The following is a 17,261-nucleotide window of genomic DNA, read 5'->3' as shown; positions in this document are numbered from 1 at the left end:
AGCTGTGTGAATTTGCTCCAGCGAGCTATACTAGATTGAAGAAATTAAACTTTCACAAAGCTTTATATTTTTATTCAGTTTGGTACAAAGCAATAATAAATGGTGTGTGTGTGTGTGTGGGGGGGTTATTTCCTCCCTTCCTCTTCTCCCCCTCCTTTTCCTATCAACATCCTTGTTAAGGAAAAACATTTCTCCAGGCATAGGCATATGTATGCCAGGTTTCTGTGTTATCAATAGAAAATGATATAAATGGATGCCATATTTCAGTAAAATTGCCTGAGTCCTGGGTGTTATCTAATGCATTTATATGTTTAATCAACATATCAGGGCTATTGTCCATACCTTTTCCCTCCACTGTGAGGTGTAGATGGGCCAGTTCTGTGCAATGAGTTGTCAGGCTGCTGCGAAGCAGGAATGTTGCAAGTTCTTTATGGTGCAAATCCCTCTGGTCCTTGGTAAATCCAACTGCGCTGAGCTTTGTATTGTTTCTGAAAGGAAAATAATGTCCATATGCATATCAAACAGTGAGGGGGTATGTAGTGCAGCCCAAGGTTTCCTGCTTCAGCTCTGGCAGAAGTCTTGACCTTAAAGTGACTCTTGAATGTGTCCGACATTCCTTCAGTTATTACACGTTACTGCCGCAGATATAATTTAATATTGAAAATAGATGCCGATAGTGTTCACTAGCACAGAGGATGGACTCTTAAAAGAGGGGGAAGTGCAGATGGAAAGGCCCTGGGAACTTTCAATTTCTCTTTTCTATAGATTTCGTTGGCATATAATACATGCAAAGCGTCTTCTGCTATAACATATTCCATCCCATTGTGGCACATATGGTGCCTTCTGTGCAAAGGGGGTAACACAAGCCGCCTTATGTTCAGCAAGTAGACTGAAACCTAAACTGGAAGCGCCCCCCCCATTTCAATGTTTTTAAGGATGCTGCAAAGAAAAGCACAGCTCATCTTAATCAACAATGGGAGAGACACGTTGTCATAGGAGCCAATGCACACCATTTGAATGGCAATGCTCATTAGTTGGGGGGGGGGGCTTCCTGATTATGTGGGCCAGGGCTCCCCTGCTCCCCTGCCCATATTTATTCAAGTTGGCACTCCTTGTTGTTGCTGTGCGTGCCTAAGCAGATGCCCACCACTCTTCTGCAGCTCCCTCAGGACAGGCTGTGCAAACCGGACGGATTGCAGCCTGCCTTAGTGTCGTCGTCAGCTTTATATATATATATATATATATATTTAAAGACGCTCTATAGATGCTGCTGGCATCCCTGTCGACTCGCGTTTATTTTTAACCCGAGCTGCTTCCTAGCAGGCGGTGCCGGAGGAGGAACCGCCGCCCGGTTCGGCCCCCCCCCCCCGCGCGCCCGTGATGCTGCTGCTGCGCTTGTGGGCGGGAGCAGCCCTTTCTCTCCCTCTCCCTTCTCCCTCGCCTCGCCTTTGCCTTCTTCTCTGCACTGCAGATGCCCCCTCCAGCCGGGAGGGAAGCGCGCCGGCCGCCTCTCGCCCCCGCGGCGCCCTCCTCCTCCTCCGTCCCCGCCATCATGCCTCCCCCACGCCTGGCCCTGCTCGCCGCCTGGCGCGTTTAAGGCTCTCCCCCAGGCGCCCCGTCGACAAGAGACGGCTCGCCCGGAGCCCGGCAGGCCCGAGCATTGCGTCACCGGCTGGGAAAGCCGCGCGCTGCACCTGCAGCCCCGCCGGCTGCTGAGCTGAGGCGAGCGCGGCGGATGCTTGGTCTGCGGCCCGGGGTCAGCCATGAGGCAGGACAGGCTGGCGAGCTCGCTGCGCCGCGGGGGACGCTGCCTCAAGCGCCAGAGCACCGGCGGGGGCGGCGGCGGGGTGGGCACCATCCTCAGCAACGTCTTGAAGAAGCGCAGCTGCATCTCGCGCACCGCGCCTCGTCTCCTCTGCACCTTGGAGCCGGGTAAGGGCTGCCTGCTTGTTTGGCGCGCCCTGGAGGCCCTCGCTTTTCCCGCCTTTGTTTAAAAAAGCGGCCGCCGCGGGGAGGAGGGCATGTGGCGAGGGTTTTTAGCCGGGCTTAACCCGGGCAGGCTTTAATCGCTTAAGCTGCTGGGGGAAGGGGGGGGGGCGGCCGCTGGCGACAGGGAGCTGCGTGCGAGGAGATGCCCGGCGCTGCTCCTTCCAGACGCTCCCCAGAGACGCCGGAGGGGCGCAGATGGAACCCTCGGGTAGGAAGCGCGCCCTCCGCCCGGGGCAATGGGCTTTCGGGCTGGCTGGGGAGGCTCCGGAGGGCGAGGCTCTGGCGCCACCTTGGGCGGGGAGCGCGGATGGCTGCGGCTTGAGGAGAGCTCCTCCGGGCCTGGCATTGGCAAACGGGGCCAGAGGGAAACTGCGCCTCTGGAGCTGCGAGGCAGCCCACCGATTCCGAGCCCCTAGCAGGGGATCTCGTCGGGGCATCTCGGAAGGATGGTGTAGAGCCGTCCAGCCCAGAGATGTCCCCTGTGAACGTCCTGTGAGCCAGGACGTCGGGTTGGTTGAAGGGTAGAGCGTCCCTTCGCTCCATCTGTTTTTCCACCTGACTCCTCCAGCACACGTGACTCTTTAGCACAGTGTCTTTGTTCTGGTGGCAATTCTTAGGTTTATGCTTAGAGTACCTATGCTGCACTTTGAAGACCAGGCTTATGGCAATGCAGAAGAATGGTTGAGGGTGAAGTGCGCTGATGCCCGGCCATCTGTGGTCCTTTAGGGTATGGAGAAATAACTAGAATGGGGAGTATAGGCAACCTCGGGAGGTATCTGAGAGGTATAAGAAGACTAATCCTCTCTCTCTAGTGTGTATATTTATATAGAATCACAGAATTGTAGAGTTGGAAGAGACCCTGAGGGTTTTCTAGTCGAAACCCCTGAAATGCAGGAATATGCAGCTGTCCCATACTGGGATTGAACCTGCAACCTTGGCATTATCAGCAGCCTGCTCTAACCAGCTGAGCTATCCAGGTGCTTGGAAGCATTGCAGGCAGGGCAGGGCTGCTGAAAGCAGCGATTTAATTCTTGTTGGAAATTAAAATCTCAGTATTCAGACAAACCCAACTTTGTTGCCTGGCTGAAGCGAAGACACATTTGTGGAGGGTACAAGGAGCTTGATGCAGATGCGTCAACAACCTTGCATCAAATGCAAACAAATTCCCTAGTAGTGATGACCTCACCTGTAGGGCCTGTATTGGAAAGACTGTTAAAGCTTCAGGGCTCCTTTGGTTATATTATATTGAAGTACTGTAGTTGGTGTGTGTAACACTATTTTGTTCCTAGTTCAATATGGTTGTTTGAAATTTAGAAGGAATGGTTGTGTGATTGATTTGAGAAGTTGTCGTGTCTGGCCACCCTTTCATTTCCTAGTAATTGTCTTGTAACAGAAGCAAAGCCAGTATCTCCAAAAGTTGCAGTCTTTTTAAATTTCTCCATGTCTAAGGTGTCATGAGTTTGTTGTTATAACATCAGATGACATTTCAGCACCTTAGCTTTGGACAGCAGCACTCTACCATGTGGGGAAAGAGCCCTTTATAATGTATGTACTGTGGTACCTCTGGATGCAAACGGGATCTGTTCCGGAGCCCTGTTTGCACCCAGAAGCGAATGCAACCCGCATCTGCGCATGCGTGGGTCGCGATCCGATGCTTCTGCGCATGCACGTGATGTCATTTTGACCATCTGCGTATGCGTGAGCGGCGAAACCCGGAAGTAACACGCTCTGTTACTTCTGGGTCACCGCAGCGCACAATCCGAAAATACTTATCCCAAAGCTACTTCAACCCGAGGTATGACTGTACATAGTACACAGTGCACAGCTTGTGCACGAAACTGGTTTCTTCTTGCACAAGGGCTGCATAAAAGCAGATGGCCTATTGTCCTTAAGGCGAGTTTGACAAATCAGACTTCAATGAAGAAAGGGCATGAAACAATTCACTATGATCCGTATGATTCCTTGGAAGTAAATATTGATTAAATATGTAGCTAATTTGTTACTTGGCTACAACTGGATACAAATGGAAAGCTAATTTTGAAAGGTTGGAAGTTTCTTTGGATGTCAGTATTGCAAATGTAGACTACTATGTAGATTACTAAAGGTATTTGTGAGATTTTTCAGTTTAATTATCCTAATTATATGTCTCACCATTTTTTAAAAGCTACGGGTGCAGTTCTATTTTTTTTTTATAAAATTTTTATTGGTTTTACAACATTTTTAAGAAAAACAAACAAACACAAAAAGTGACAGACATACATGTATAGTTTCAAACATATTTTCATAAACCTCTTTTCTTGAACTTCCCCATACCCCCCCTCTCTGCATCCCAATGTCCATAATTCAACAAGCAACTCCCAGTTGTTACTTTCTAATCTCTGTCATCTTAGTCTCTTTTATAGTCTAACCTTGTATCCCTGTACCCTTTTGCTTCTGGAAACCACAACATTTTAGCATTCATTAAGTTTATAGTAGTCCTTAAGATAACTTTTAAATTTTCTCCATTCTTCTTCCACCGTCTCTTTTCGTTGATCACGGATTCTGCCTGTCATCTCGGCCAGTGTCATATAGTCCATCACTTTCATCTGCCATTCTTCCAGAGTGGGTAAATCTTGTGTCTTCCAATACTTTGCGATAAGTATTCTTGCTGCTGTTGTGGCATACATAAAGAAAGTTCTATCTTTCTTTGTCACCAATTGGCCGACAATGCCCAAGAGGAAGGCCTCTGGTTTTTTAGAAAAGGTACATTTAAGTACCTTTTTCATTTCATTATAGATCATTTCCCAAAAGGCCTTTATCTTCGGGCATGTCCACCAAAGGTGATAGAAAGTACCTTCAGTCTCTTTACACTTCCAACATTTATTGTCGGGCAAATGATAGATTTTTGCCAGTTTGACTGGGGTCATGTACCACCTGTAAACCATCTTCATAATGTTTTCCTTTAAGGCATTACATGCCGTAAATTTAATACCGGTGTTCCATAACCATTCCCAGTCAGCTGACATAATGTTATGTCCAACATCCTGAGCCCACTTAATCATAGCCGATTTAACTGTTTCATCCTGTGTGTTCCATTTCAACAACAAGTTGTACATTCTAGATAAATTCTTAGTATTGGGTTCTAACAGTTCAGTCTCTAGTTTTGATTTTTCCACCTGGAAACCGATTTTCCTATCCTGTTTAAAAAATTCCATTATTTGGCGATATTGGAACCAATTTTCTACTTTATGCTTCAATTTCTCCTGACTTTGTAGTTTGAATTTATCTCCATCCTGTTCTAAGATCTCCCAATACTTCGGCCATCCGACCTCCATATTGAGTTTCTTCACTGCTTTAGCCTCCACTGGTGACACCCATCTAGGGGTTTTATTTTCCAATAGATCTTTATATCTTATCCAAACATTAAATAATGCTTTTCTAACAATGTGATTTTTAAAGGCGCTGTTAACTTTATCATACCAAAGATATGCATGCCAACCGAAAGCATTATTGAAACCTTCCAGATCCAAGATGTCCGTGTTCTCGAGGAGCATCCATTCTTTCAGCCAGCAAAAAGCTGCTGCCTCATAATACAATTTTAGGTCCGGCAGGGCAAAACCCCCTCTTTCTTTAGCGTCAGTCAATATTTTAAATTTAATTCGGGGCTTTTTGCCCTGCCAGACAAATTTCGAGATGTCTTTGTGCCACCTCTTAAAACATTCCATCTTGTCAAGAATCTGCAAGGTCTGGAACAAAAATAACATTCTAGGCAATACATTCATTTTAATTACTGCAATTCGGCCTAACATTGACAGTTTCAAATTTGACCATATTTCTAGATCTTTTTTAATTTCTGACCAACATTTTTCATAGTTGTCCTTATACAAATTCGCATTCTTAGATGTTAAATAAACCCCTAGGTATTTCACCTTCTTGACCACAGTCAAACCTGTTTCCTCTTGAAATTTCTCCTTTTCCATATCTGTTAGATTTTTCCCTAAAACTTTAGTTTTTTGCTTATTCAACTTAAATCCAGCTACCTGGCCAAATTGTTGTATTATTTCTAGGACCTTTTTCGTACTAGTGTTTGGCTCTTGCAAAGTCAATACTAGGTCATCTGCATACGCTCTTAACTTATACTGTTTAGCTCCGACCTGCACACCTTTGACCTGCTGGTCATTTCTTATCATGTTCAGTAACACCTCCAGAACTGAAATAAAAAGTAATGGGGAAATTGGGCACCCCTGTCGTGTTCCTTTTTCTATCTTAAGTTCCTCAGTCACAACATTATTTACAATCAGTTTAGCTTTTTGTTCAGAATATATTGCAGCCATACCATTCTCAAAACCCTGGCCTACCCCCATCCCATGAAGATTCTTCCTCATAAAACTCCAAGAAATATTATCAAAGGCTTTCTCCGCATCCACAAAGATCAATACTGCTTTAGTGTTTATATTCACCTCTAGCTTTTCCAAAATGTCTATTACATTCCTTACATTATCTGCTAGGTGTCTATTAGGGAGAAAGCCTGCTTGGTCTCTATGAATCTTCTCCATCAAGACTCTTTTAAATCTTTTTGCCAAAATGTCTGCAAAAATTTTGTAATCCACATTAAGCAGTGATATTGGGCGGTAGTTCTTAAGTTGGGTCTTTTCAGTCTCTGACTTTGGTATGAGTGAAATATATGCCTCTTTCCACGATTCAGGTGCCCTTTTTCCCTCAAGAATCTCATTACAAACTTCTCTTAGTGGTTGAGTCAGCCATTCCTTCAGCGATTTGTAGTATCTGGAAGTCAGTCCATCTGGTCCCGGAGATTTGCCCAATTGCATATTCTGAATGGCAGCCTCTATCTCTTGATCTGAGATTCTCTGGTTCAAATCCATCTTACTTTGATGAGAGATGTTTCGTAGTCCATATCTTCCAAGGAATTTATCTATATCTTCTTCATTTTGCGGGCCTTGAGTGTAAAGTTTTTTAAAATAACTTAAAAAGCAATTTCTAATTTCATTGGGTTTAGATATGTTCTTTCCATCCACCTCTAGGCTTGTAACTGTATTTAATTTCTGCCTTTTCTTCAGTTGCCAAGCCAAAAGTTTACCACATTTATTTGCTGATTCAAAAGTCTTTTGCTTCATTTGCTTTATCTTCCATTCAATCTCTTGGTTCATCAATTCCATATATTGTGTTTGATATAACTTGATCTCTCTTAAGATGTCCTGAGACTTTGGTTTTGTTCTTAATTTCCTCTCTCCTTCCTTTATCATTTCCAAAATCTTCTCTTTTTTCTCAGTTTGTTTTTTCCTCTTTATTGAATTTTGTTGAATCAAAAATCCTCTCATAACAGCTTTACTTGCATCCCAGATCACTCTTTTCTCCACGTCGGTCCTCAAATTTATTTCAGTTCTATATCCACTTAATAGAGTAAGCTCCGTTGAACTTGATGAAATTTTCTTTTGAGTAACGTACCGTATTTTTTGCCCTATAGGATGCACCGGCCCATAGGACGCACCTAGATTGGGGGGGGGATAAAGGAAAAATGTTTTATTCCCCCCGGCGTGGGGCTGGGGCGGGGGAAGCCCGAGCTTCCCCTGACCCCAGCCCCCAGAACGGGTCCCGGGAGCGCAAGCAGCTCTGCGGAACCTTCGGGAGCCCGGCACAGCTTCGCACCGGGCTCTGGAGGGTTGCGCAGAGCTTCCTGAAGCCTGGAGAGCGAGAGGGGTCGGTGCGCACCGACCCCTCTCGCTCTCCAGGCTTCAGCGAAAGCCTGTATTCGCCCCATAGGACGCACACACATTTCCCCTTCATTTTTGGAGGGGAAAAAGTGCGTCCTATAGGGCGAAAAATACGGTATATGGAATTGCACTGTACATGGCTGATCTGGATGAAAATGAGTATCTAAATATTACTTTGTTTTATGAAATTTGGATATATTTTTTAATGGCACTACTTGGAGAAGGCTACAGATTGAACCTGGTACCTTCTGCATGCAAAGCCGATGCTATGCTTCAGAGCTGTGGCTCTTAGTCTTCTCACCTTCCTATCCAGCCCTCCCTTCTGCTCTGTCAAGTTTCATTAGCTCCTGTGAATAAGGGAGCTAAACACAGACATCTTGATTGCCGAACTGTCCTAGGGTACTCATTGTTAATGGCAAAGTGGGGGTGGGGGAGGAAAGCTCTGGTGAACCCTAAGTGTTTCCCTCCATGTGTAGGTGCTGTACCCACCTATTTTTGCCTAATGTGCTTTTACCTGTTTTCTAGAGTTGTCTCTGACCCAGAGTAAATACCCAGTTTTGTATGTGAAAAATTGTATCATTACCATACGTTGATTTAGATATTTGGGGACATTCACATGCCACAATTATCTGATAATTTTCTTCTTTAATCGCTAAACCAATATTTTAGTAATTGGTTTCTTTGTTTTTTTATTTTACTGCATAGGAGTTGACACCAAGTTGAAATTTACACTTGAGCCATCTTTAGGTCAGAATGGCTTTCAACAGGTAATTTATTATTTTTATTCATCTATAAGTTGCAAAAGGTCTTCTGAATGCATGGACAAATATTTATTTAAAATCTGCACTGGCCTGTGAAGTGGGAGTGTTATCCAAATGAGCCTATACAGTAATCACTTCCATTGCAATTGTACTTGTTACTAGTGGTGTTTTGATACCTCAACAGTTTCATTTTCTGTGACAACAGATTGTTCTATACGGCTAAGAAGCTAAAAGGATTAAAGTCCATTGCATTATTATTATTTTTGTGATTTATAGAATATGAATGAATAATTAAACAGCAGATTAGTTTTTCCTCTCCATGTTGATCATGTCTATTTGGGTAACCGGGTATTTAAGTACTTGGTACTTAAGTTCATGGTAAATATATTAAATTGATAATGTGTTGCTTGCCCAATTATGTTTCTGAACTGGAATAATCTGTCTCAGTGGTTATTTTTTAGTGGCACGATGCTCTCAAAGCAGTGGCTAGGCTGCCAACAGGAATACCAAAGGAGTGGAGGAGAAAGGTGAGGAAAGCTATAACCTTCTGTGTCGTGTGAATTTCAATGAGCATAACTTTCATTATTGGATAAACATCTACATGTTCCTTCTAGATTTAAGAATGAACATAGAGGTATTCTTTAGTGACCAGATTCATCTGAAGTTTCTAGTGTAAATTCAAAAAAGAAAAAGAAAAAAAGAAACCCAATCTTTGTGCCACTGCTCATAACTTTGACAGATGATTTAATGCCTCAAGCTTGGCACTGGTGAAGTTATCTCAATTCCTGGTGACTGATAGCTGTGAATTAGGCCAGTTGCTTTGTGAAGAGATAACTGCATGTAAAAAGAGTGGAGTCACTGCCTTCTTCTCCTTCAGGCTACTGCTCAGCAAGTAAAGCCGATTCCTGGCCCAACTTTACATCCTATGGAACAGGGCCAGACTTAGTAATGCTTAGATTATACCCATTGAAATCAAGGTAGCTTAAGATAGTCAGGACTAAGTTAAGCCCCGTTGATTTAAGCGAGTCTGTTCTTAGCATGAGTAAGTGTGGATCCAACTCTATACCTTTGTATATTCTGCTGCGTGCACTACGTAAAAACACACAATTTCCCAATCTTCTTCCTACATCTGCATTGTGGGAGAGAACTGCTCGTATGAGCATGGTACGTTATGCAATATATAGGTGAGCTGTGCCTTTGAATTGGTACCATGAAATAATATGCAGTCTGCAGAGATGCAGTGATTTTGTATAACTAAAAGGATTGCACTCAATGTTCAGGTATTGGTCCAATAACTTTGAAAGCAGCGCCTTAGCAACTGCCTGGGGCGAGCTTTTTTTAATATAAGAATGCCCAAAGTTGCTGAACTGCATCGCCAGTACTGCCAACCAACTCCTGTGCCGCCTTGAAGCTCCAATGCCGCCCTCCAATGCCCACCCCCAGTGACGCCATGCGGTCCCCTGCAGTGCCCAGGGCAGCCTTCTCCTGTCTTGCTATGCTACTGTTTGAAAGCTTGTTTGCATAGTGCTTCAGACTGATATGAACTTGTTGATTAGCTTTACTTATTTATAAACTATTCAAAGGAGGGATGACTCACAATTATTTTGTGGGGGTGGGGAATCTCTTTTGGGTGTGGGGTATAAATAATAAAATCATTATTTTTTATTATTTAAGGTCTGGCTCACCTTGGCAGATCATTACTTAAGGAGCATAGCAATTGACTGGGATAAAACAATGCGCTTCACTTTCAATGACAGAAGCAATCCTGACGATGATTCCATGGGTATTCAGATTGTAAAGGTACTTTAAGCAATTTTAATTAGTTTATTCTTTATGGCTGTATATGTCCCTGCTTCTTTTCCTGAAAGTTATGTTTATATTATCAACGTGCAAGGAAATTATTTCTTTGCCCATTGTTCAAATAGATCAATGGGAACTGGTAACAGCTAGGAAGATTAATGAACTGTTAAACTTTTAATAATAAGACTGAGCTCTTCACCACTTCCAAAAGGAGGTTCTGTTTACCATGGAAGCTTCCAAAATGGCAAAAGGGAGCTTAGAATAAAGATTGGTCCAAAATGGCAAAAGGGAGCTTAGAATAAAGATTGGTCCTAAAATACTCCTTTATTAGCATTACTTTTTGAATTATTATGCTCATTGGAAATTATTCCCCCCCCCCCCCCGTGTATTTCTAGAAACATATATGTCTTAGTCTTGTCAGTTCCACATTTCAAGGCCACCTTCCACTTGCAAAGTAGCCTATTATCATGTGTGAACTACTCCCTACCATGATGTTGTTCAAGGAAGCTTCTCATATTATCTACCTGACCCCTGACCTTTTAAATATACTGCAGCATGATCTGAATGTAGAATTGCTTCATGGGTATCAGGTAGCCCTTGGTATGAATTCCACATTACAGGAGACAATGTGGTGTATTGATTAAATCGTCAGGCTATGAACTGAGAGGCCAAGGTTGAACTCCCCTCTCAGCCATGAAGCTTTACTGGGTGACCTAGGGTCAGTCGCTACCTCTCAGCCTAACCTACCTCACAGGGTTGTTGTGTGTGGGGGGAATCAAATGAGGAATGTATGCCACCTCGAGCTCCTAAAGGTGGGATTTAAATGCAATAAAATAAAAATTTCCACAGTGAGCAATCCACGACTGTGGCGATCACACAGGGTCCCCGGACGTTTAACGGTCTATTGATCCCTGTGCCACCACTGTGCTCGCTTCCCCGCTGCCACCAACCTGTTACTCTCGGGTAAAACACTGAGTCCAGACAGTTGTTAAAATTGAACCAAATAAACAAGTTTATTTTATAAGCATTAACAAGTTTATGGTTTCTCAGAAAATATTCCTGCCAGTTTCTTAACTTTAGTTTCTTTACTGGCCTATACCTTCCTAATACAGTGGTACCTCGGGTTAAGTACTTAATTTGTTCCGGAGGTCCGTTCTTAACCTGAAACTCTCTCTCCCCGCCCTATTTCTGTGTTCTGATAACTGTATTTCTTATTGATCTGCTTATATAGAATGGAACAGGGTTGCATCCAACTAAGTTTTATTCAAAATAGACCCATGAAATTAATGGAACTAATTTAGTCTTGTCCATTAATTTCAACAAGTCTAACTGACATTGAAAACAAGCTATTGCAATGAATAAAAACATCAACATCTGATCGTGCCAGCATCTGATCCTGTCTTAACAAATATGAAGAAAGAGCTGGTGTAGTGACAAAAGTAACCTGCAACTCTACAGATCTTGTTGGACTACAGCTCCCATCATCCATGGCTGTCTGGTGCTGATGGGAGTAATGTATGCTTTATGCACATTCAAGGTCCTAGGGCGCACCAATAAAAATTAAGAGAGGGAAGGGCTCCTGGGCAGAATGAAATAAAATGGAAGAATGTGCTGTGTGAGTTGATTATGCATTGAGTAACCTAAAGGATTCTAAGCAACGAAGTCCTTGCTTATACCACCGCCTTGTGGTTGCCAATCAGTGGTGAGAAGGTATTTCTTCAGCAGCAATAAGCAGTTTGGAATAGTATCTGGAGGCTCTTGGGTGAGAGGCGGGGGCGGGGGAGAAGCACAAAGTGGAAACCAAAGTTTGCCTGTATGTTTGGCACACAAACCAAAATTTGGGTTCTAAACAACAGTCAGCACACCCCTGCAGTGTAAAATAACAGTGGGGAGGGGGGCAGTTGAGTGACCCAACGGTCAATTCCTATGTACAGTGTAACAAAGGAAAAACGACAATGACAAAAATGAGCGTATAGGTTGGAATTCACACTAAGGCACAACAGAATATTCCTCCCTTTCCTCCTCTGTGCATCCCTATGTCTTTTGTAGAGGTTCTCCCACAGAGAGCACAGGACCAAAAGAATGGCAGGGAAGTCCTGTTATTTAAGCAGAAGTCATTCCGGTCATGCAATTATATAGTGCATATTTTTCTAGAATTTTACATGTGGCTTTTGAAAGAGCAGCAGTGTCTACTCAGGATGTGGGGTTGTTGTATCTAATGTTTGTCATACTCCGAGTAAACCCACTGAATTTATTGGCCGTGGCTCACTTAATTTTACTGGGTTTGCACTGAGAAGAACTTAGTTAAATGCAACGCATAACTTGTGCGCTCATGCGCATGGAGGCTAGTGCACTGTACATGCTCACTGGAACTTCTCCGCTGGTTCCAGAAGAAACAAATTCTGTAATTAGAATTTTCTGCGTTTCCTTCAAATAGTGAACTTTTAAAATTGCAGTAGTTTAACATTTTGAATTGCCGCTTAACATCATCCGCTTCACTCCGATTTTCATTCTGCTCTTTTATAAGCCTTTGTTTGATTTAAAGGCATGCTTTTAAAGAGACAGATGGGACTTTGCAAGCTATCTGAAACCTCCCTTTGAATGTTAAAATTTACAGCTTGCCTGATAAAATGCACCTGTTCAGTGTTTGTTTCAATATGGCTAGAAAGCGCATTGCCTTCTGTTCCAGGAATATCTTAATTTCTTAAAATGTTGTTATGAATGTTAGCTTCAGAATGCTGCTGCCTGTTGCCTTCACCCCAGGATGGTATTTATTCCAATATACCAGCATGTTAACTTGGGAACTAGGAGACAAAAGGATTAAGCAGCAGGCTTTATATTACTGTTGCTCCTGCCCAATATGATATTGACTGGTGTTTCTAATTTTCCATTTAAGAAATAATCCACTTACTGCACAATGATTATTTTGTTTCTATTTTATATTGACCGGTGGTAATTGCTTATTCAGTTAGCCTCCTTGAGCGTGTCAGTAGATAAAGGGTGTGGATACTGAATCTACTAAATTACTTCATATTGGAATTGGACATTTGCAGATTCCGTTCCATCATGCAAAGTCAATTTAATTCAGGAAATAAAAACAGGGCTGACGTTAGAGTGTGTGCTTGAATTTAACAATGTAAAAGCCCTAAAGGGAGCTTCTGCTGAGACCTTATTCCCTGTTTCCCTCCCACTTTCTTTAGGATCTTCATCGAACTGGATGCAGTTCTTACTGTGGCCAGGAGGCAGAGCAAGACAGAGTGGTATTAAAACGTGTTTTACTGGCTTACGCCAGGTGGAATAAATCTGTAGGATATTGTCAAGGCTTTAACATTCTGGCTGCCCTCATTCTTGAAGTAATGGAAGGCAACGAGGGAGATGCTTTAAAAGTGAGTAATGTTACTGAGCAAGGTGTTTTTTTTCTACCTGTATTTTGAAAATTTTCTGTCAGAATAGTTCGGCAGTGGAGATGAAGTCCCCCGAAGCAGGGTGTGTGTGTGTTTTACACAGGAATGCAAGGGATTTTGAGTTAAGTCCAGTCAAAGGCGATTATGGGGTTGCAGGGCACATCTTGCTTTCAGGCCGAGGGAGCCGGCGTTTGCCCACAGACAGTCTTCCGGGTCATGTGGCCAGCATGACTAAACCGCTTCTGGCGCAATGGAACACCGTGACGGAAACCAGAGCGCACAGAAATGCCGTTTACCTTCCCATTGCAGTGGTACCTATTTATCTACTTGCACTTTTTGGTGTGCTTTCGAACTGCTAGGTTGGCAGGAGCTGGGACAGAGCAACAGAAGCTAACCCCGTCGTGGGGATTCGAACCACCGACCTTCTGATTGGCAAGCTCAAGAGGCTCAGTGGTTTAGACCAGCCTTCCTCAACCTGTGGATCCCCAGATGTGGTTGAACTACAACTCCCATCACCCCTAGCTAGCAAGGCCAGAGCTCAGGGATGATGGGAGTTGTAGGCCAACAACATCTGGGGACCCACAGGTTGAGAACCGCTGGTTTAGACCACAGCACCACCTGCTTCCCTTTATCTTTACCTTGAATACAAGTAGATAGAGAATTGCATGGAAATAATTCGTATTCAGCCACAGTGATTCCACGGGACCCTTACTAGCTGCTAGCCTTTTCTGCTTTGTTTTCAGATTATGATTTACTTAATTGATAAAGTGCTGCCTGACAGCTATTTTGTCAATAACCTCCGAGCGCTATCTGTCGACATGGCTGTGTTCCGAGACCTCCTGAGAATGAAACTTCCTGAGCTGTCTCAGCATTTGGATACTCTGCAAAGAGCTGCCAACAGGGAAAGTGGAGGTAGATGCCTGCACAGATGCCTTCCAATTGTTTTCTTTGTTAGTTTTCTGTTTCTTTGCTCCTATAACATTTCTTTGCCCTGGGAGCCTTTAGAACGCATCTGATCACGAGGCTAAAAAATATATTAGCCTGTTTAAAACTTAACAAATGTTTGAGGTGAAACTTATTATTATTATTATTATTATTATTATTTATTAAATTTGTATACCCATCCTTCATCTGAAGGTGGTCCACAACATAAATATACATAACGAGAACACAAAATACGTAATGAAAACAGAACAAAACAAAACCAATAACATTCCCCGGACAAACACATTTAAAATGACGTAGAATGTTGATCAGCCAAAAGTCTGGTTAAAGAGAGAAGTTTTTGCCTGGTGCCTAGTGATATGTAATGTAGGTGCCAGGGGAGCCTCCCCAAAGATAGCATTTTACATGTGGGGAGCCACCACAGAAAAGGCCCTTTCTTGTGCTGCCATGCTCTGGGTCTCTCATGGACGAAGGGCCTCAGATGATTATCACAGGGCCCTCATATATTTTTTTGTATCAGATTTTTTAAAAAATAGCAAACATGATCATAGTGATAATATTAATAATTGTTCCAGTTGGGGTTACTGGTTTGAGATAGAATATGTTCTTTGCTGCTGTGTTAATTTACATTTTTAAGGTATCTCCTGCATTTTTTCTTAAATGCTAAATTATGACTGAACTGCTTCAGAAAGACTTCTTGTCTTGAAAAGCAGCATAAGAAAGTTCAATAAATAATTGATCATCGTTGCAGAGTTAAAAGATGCTAAGAGAGTGCTGGGCAATTGGACAAACCATTCCATTGAAAATTGGGATACTACGGAGTTTGACATGGAAATACTGATACCTAATCCCACTTACTTGTTGTATTCGGGCGTTGCTTGCAGGCTTCCCATAAGCATCTCGTTGGCCACTGTGAGACTAGGATGAAGCAGGGTTCTTTTTATGTAAAAGAAGAGATGGGTTGATGGAAGTAGAAATGCAAGTGTAACAGAGTTTATTGTTACACTCCTGATCCAATCACCTCCCACACCGCTGTTCAGTTTATGATACCAATTCAGAAGGCTTGGGGGTAAAAATCCTACCAGATTCCGACATTCGTAAAAGCTGAGCAGTTCCATAGAGGAATGTTACTAGGATATTATCAATTGTGTTTGGCTTCCTTGGATCTATGGCAAGCCGAAAAATGAATGAAATGGAATCATTTGTTGTTACTGCAGTTCTGTATTTTTCTTCCTTACGGGTTGTGTTAAGATAAACACTTTCAGGGAATAGCTGTGGATCTGTTCTGTTTTTTTGTGTTTCAGGCGGTTACGAACCCCCACTCACGAACGTCTTCACTATGCAGTGGTTCCTGACCTTGTTTGCTACATGCCTTCCTAACCATACAGTTCTAAAAATCTGGGATTCTGTGTTCTTCGAAGGGTCGGAAATTATACTGAGAGTAGCGCTGGCTATTTGGGCAAAGCTGGGAGAGTAAGTATACTTTCAGCCTACGCCTAAAGGAAATGATACTGAATAGTTGTTTGGAGGGTTGGAAGTACTATATGAAATGGTATTGAAGTTCTGACAATGATGCCCATTCTTTTTTCCTTCTCCATCCCAGTTGACCCATATAGCGTGCCTTGCGATCCAACTATGTTACATACAGTTCAGTTGTGGGTTGGTGGTGGTTAGGCAGCAGCTGACATTGCTCCTAAAACATATCCCAGAAGTTGAATGGCCCTCCTTAGTGATTGATATACAGTCATACCTTGGTTCTCAAACAGAATGCATTCTGGGAGTATGTTCAACTCCCGGAACCGTTAGAAAATCAAGGCGCTGCTTCCGATTGGCTGCAGGAGCGTCCTGCAGCCAATCGGAAGCTGCTGAAGCAGCGCTGGACAATCGGCTTCCGAAAATCGTTCGAAAACCAGAATGCTCACTTCCGGGTTTCGATCATTCGGGAGCCAATTTGTTCAGGAGCCAAGGTACAACTGTAACTGGATCATGTACAACATTACATTTACCATACTGGTCCGAATAAAAGCAGCACTTTTTTCCAAATTCCGCCTGTGCAGAATATAAGTGTGGCTTATATTCGCGACCTTACATGGCACAGCTCCCCCCTTGTCAAGTGCAAGTAGATAAACAGGTACTGCTCCGGCAGGAAGGTAAACTGCATTTCCGTGCACTGCTCTGGTTCGCCAGAAGCGGCTTAGTCATGCTGGACACATGACCCGGAAAAACTGTCTGCGGACAAACGCCAGCTCCCTCAGCTAGTAAAGTGAGATGAGCGTGCAACCCCAGAGTCGTCCGTGACTGGACCTAATGGTCAGGGGTAACTTTACCTTTAATGGGAATATTATGGGGTTCGATCCAGACCTTGCTGCAGCCAGTGGAGAGGTATCTTTGCTAGTTGCAACCAGCACTACTTCTGACACTGTTTGATGGGGTGGGAGGGAGCCTTCTGTTGAATCAGAAGCCTTGCATGGAGGGAGGATTCCTGTCCACAAAAGGCGACCTGGATCCAACCCGCAAAATTTACACAGGCTTTTTGTCCAGGAGAGGCGCCCTCTAACTGAAGAGCTCACTATTTGCCAGGTTCCCCTCCCTCAAATGCAACTCTTGGTGTCCTCCTCCCCAAAATCAGCTCCAGAGATTTGAGGGACCCT

The 17,261-nt window shown here is 43.4% G+C and overlaps 1 protein-coding gene across 4 annotated transcripts in view; it reads left to right on the top strand.

The window, feature by feature from the left end:
* TBC1D30 (TBC1 domain family member 30) overlaps positions 1 to 17,261 on the top strand; it is a 45,807-nt gene that overhangs the window by 13,403 nt on the left and 15,143 nt on the right. For 2 of the 4 annotated variants that reach the window (XM_081211527.1, XM_081211528.1), the window contains exons 3-8: positions 8,406 to 8,467; positions 8,923 to 8,988; positions 10,136 to 10,261; positions 13,462 to 13,647; positions 14,409 to 14,577; positions 15,915 to 16,083. In XM_081211527.1, coding sequence (XP_081067653.1) covers positions 8,406 to 8,467; positions 8,923 to 8,988; positions 10,136 to 10,261; positions 13,462 to 13,647; positions 14,409 to 14,577; positions 15,915 to 16,083 — 778 coding nt within the window. Of the gene's footprint in view, positions 1 to 1,405; positions 1,933 to 8,405; positions 8,468 to 8,922; positions 8,989 to 10,135; positions 10,262 to 13,461; positions 13,648 to 14,408; positions 14,578 to 15,914; positions 16,084 to 17,261 lie in introns of those variants that run through there. The other 2 variants (XM_081211529.1, XM_081211530.1) reach the window with 2 other exon arrangements.

Source organism: Podarcis bocagei (assembly GCF_964188305.1).
Source record: "Podarcis bocagei genome assembly, chromosome: 10".
NCBI lineage: Eukaryota > Metazoa > Chordata > Lepidosauria > Squamata > Lacertidae > Podarcis > Podarcis bocagei.
This window is presented reverse-complemented; position numbering and strand designations above follow the sequence as displayed.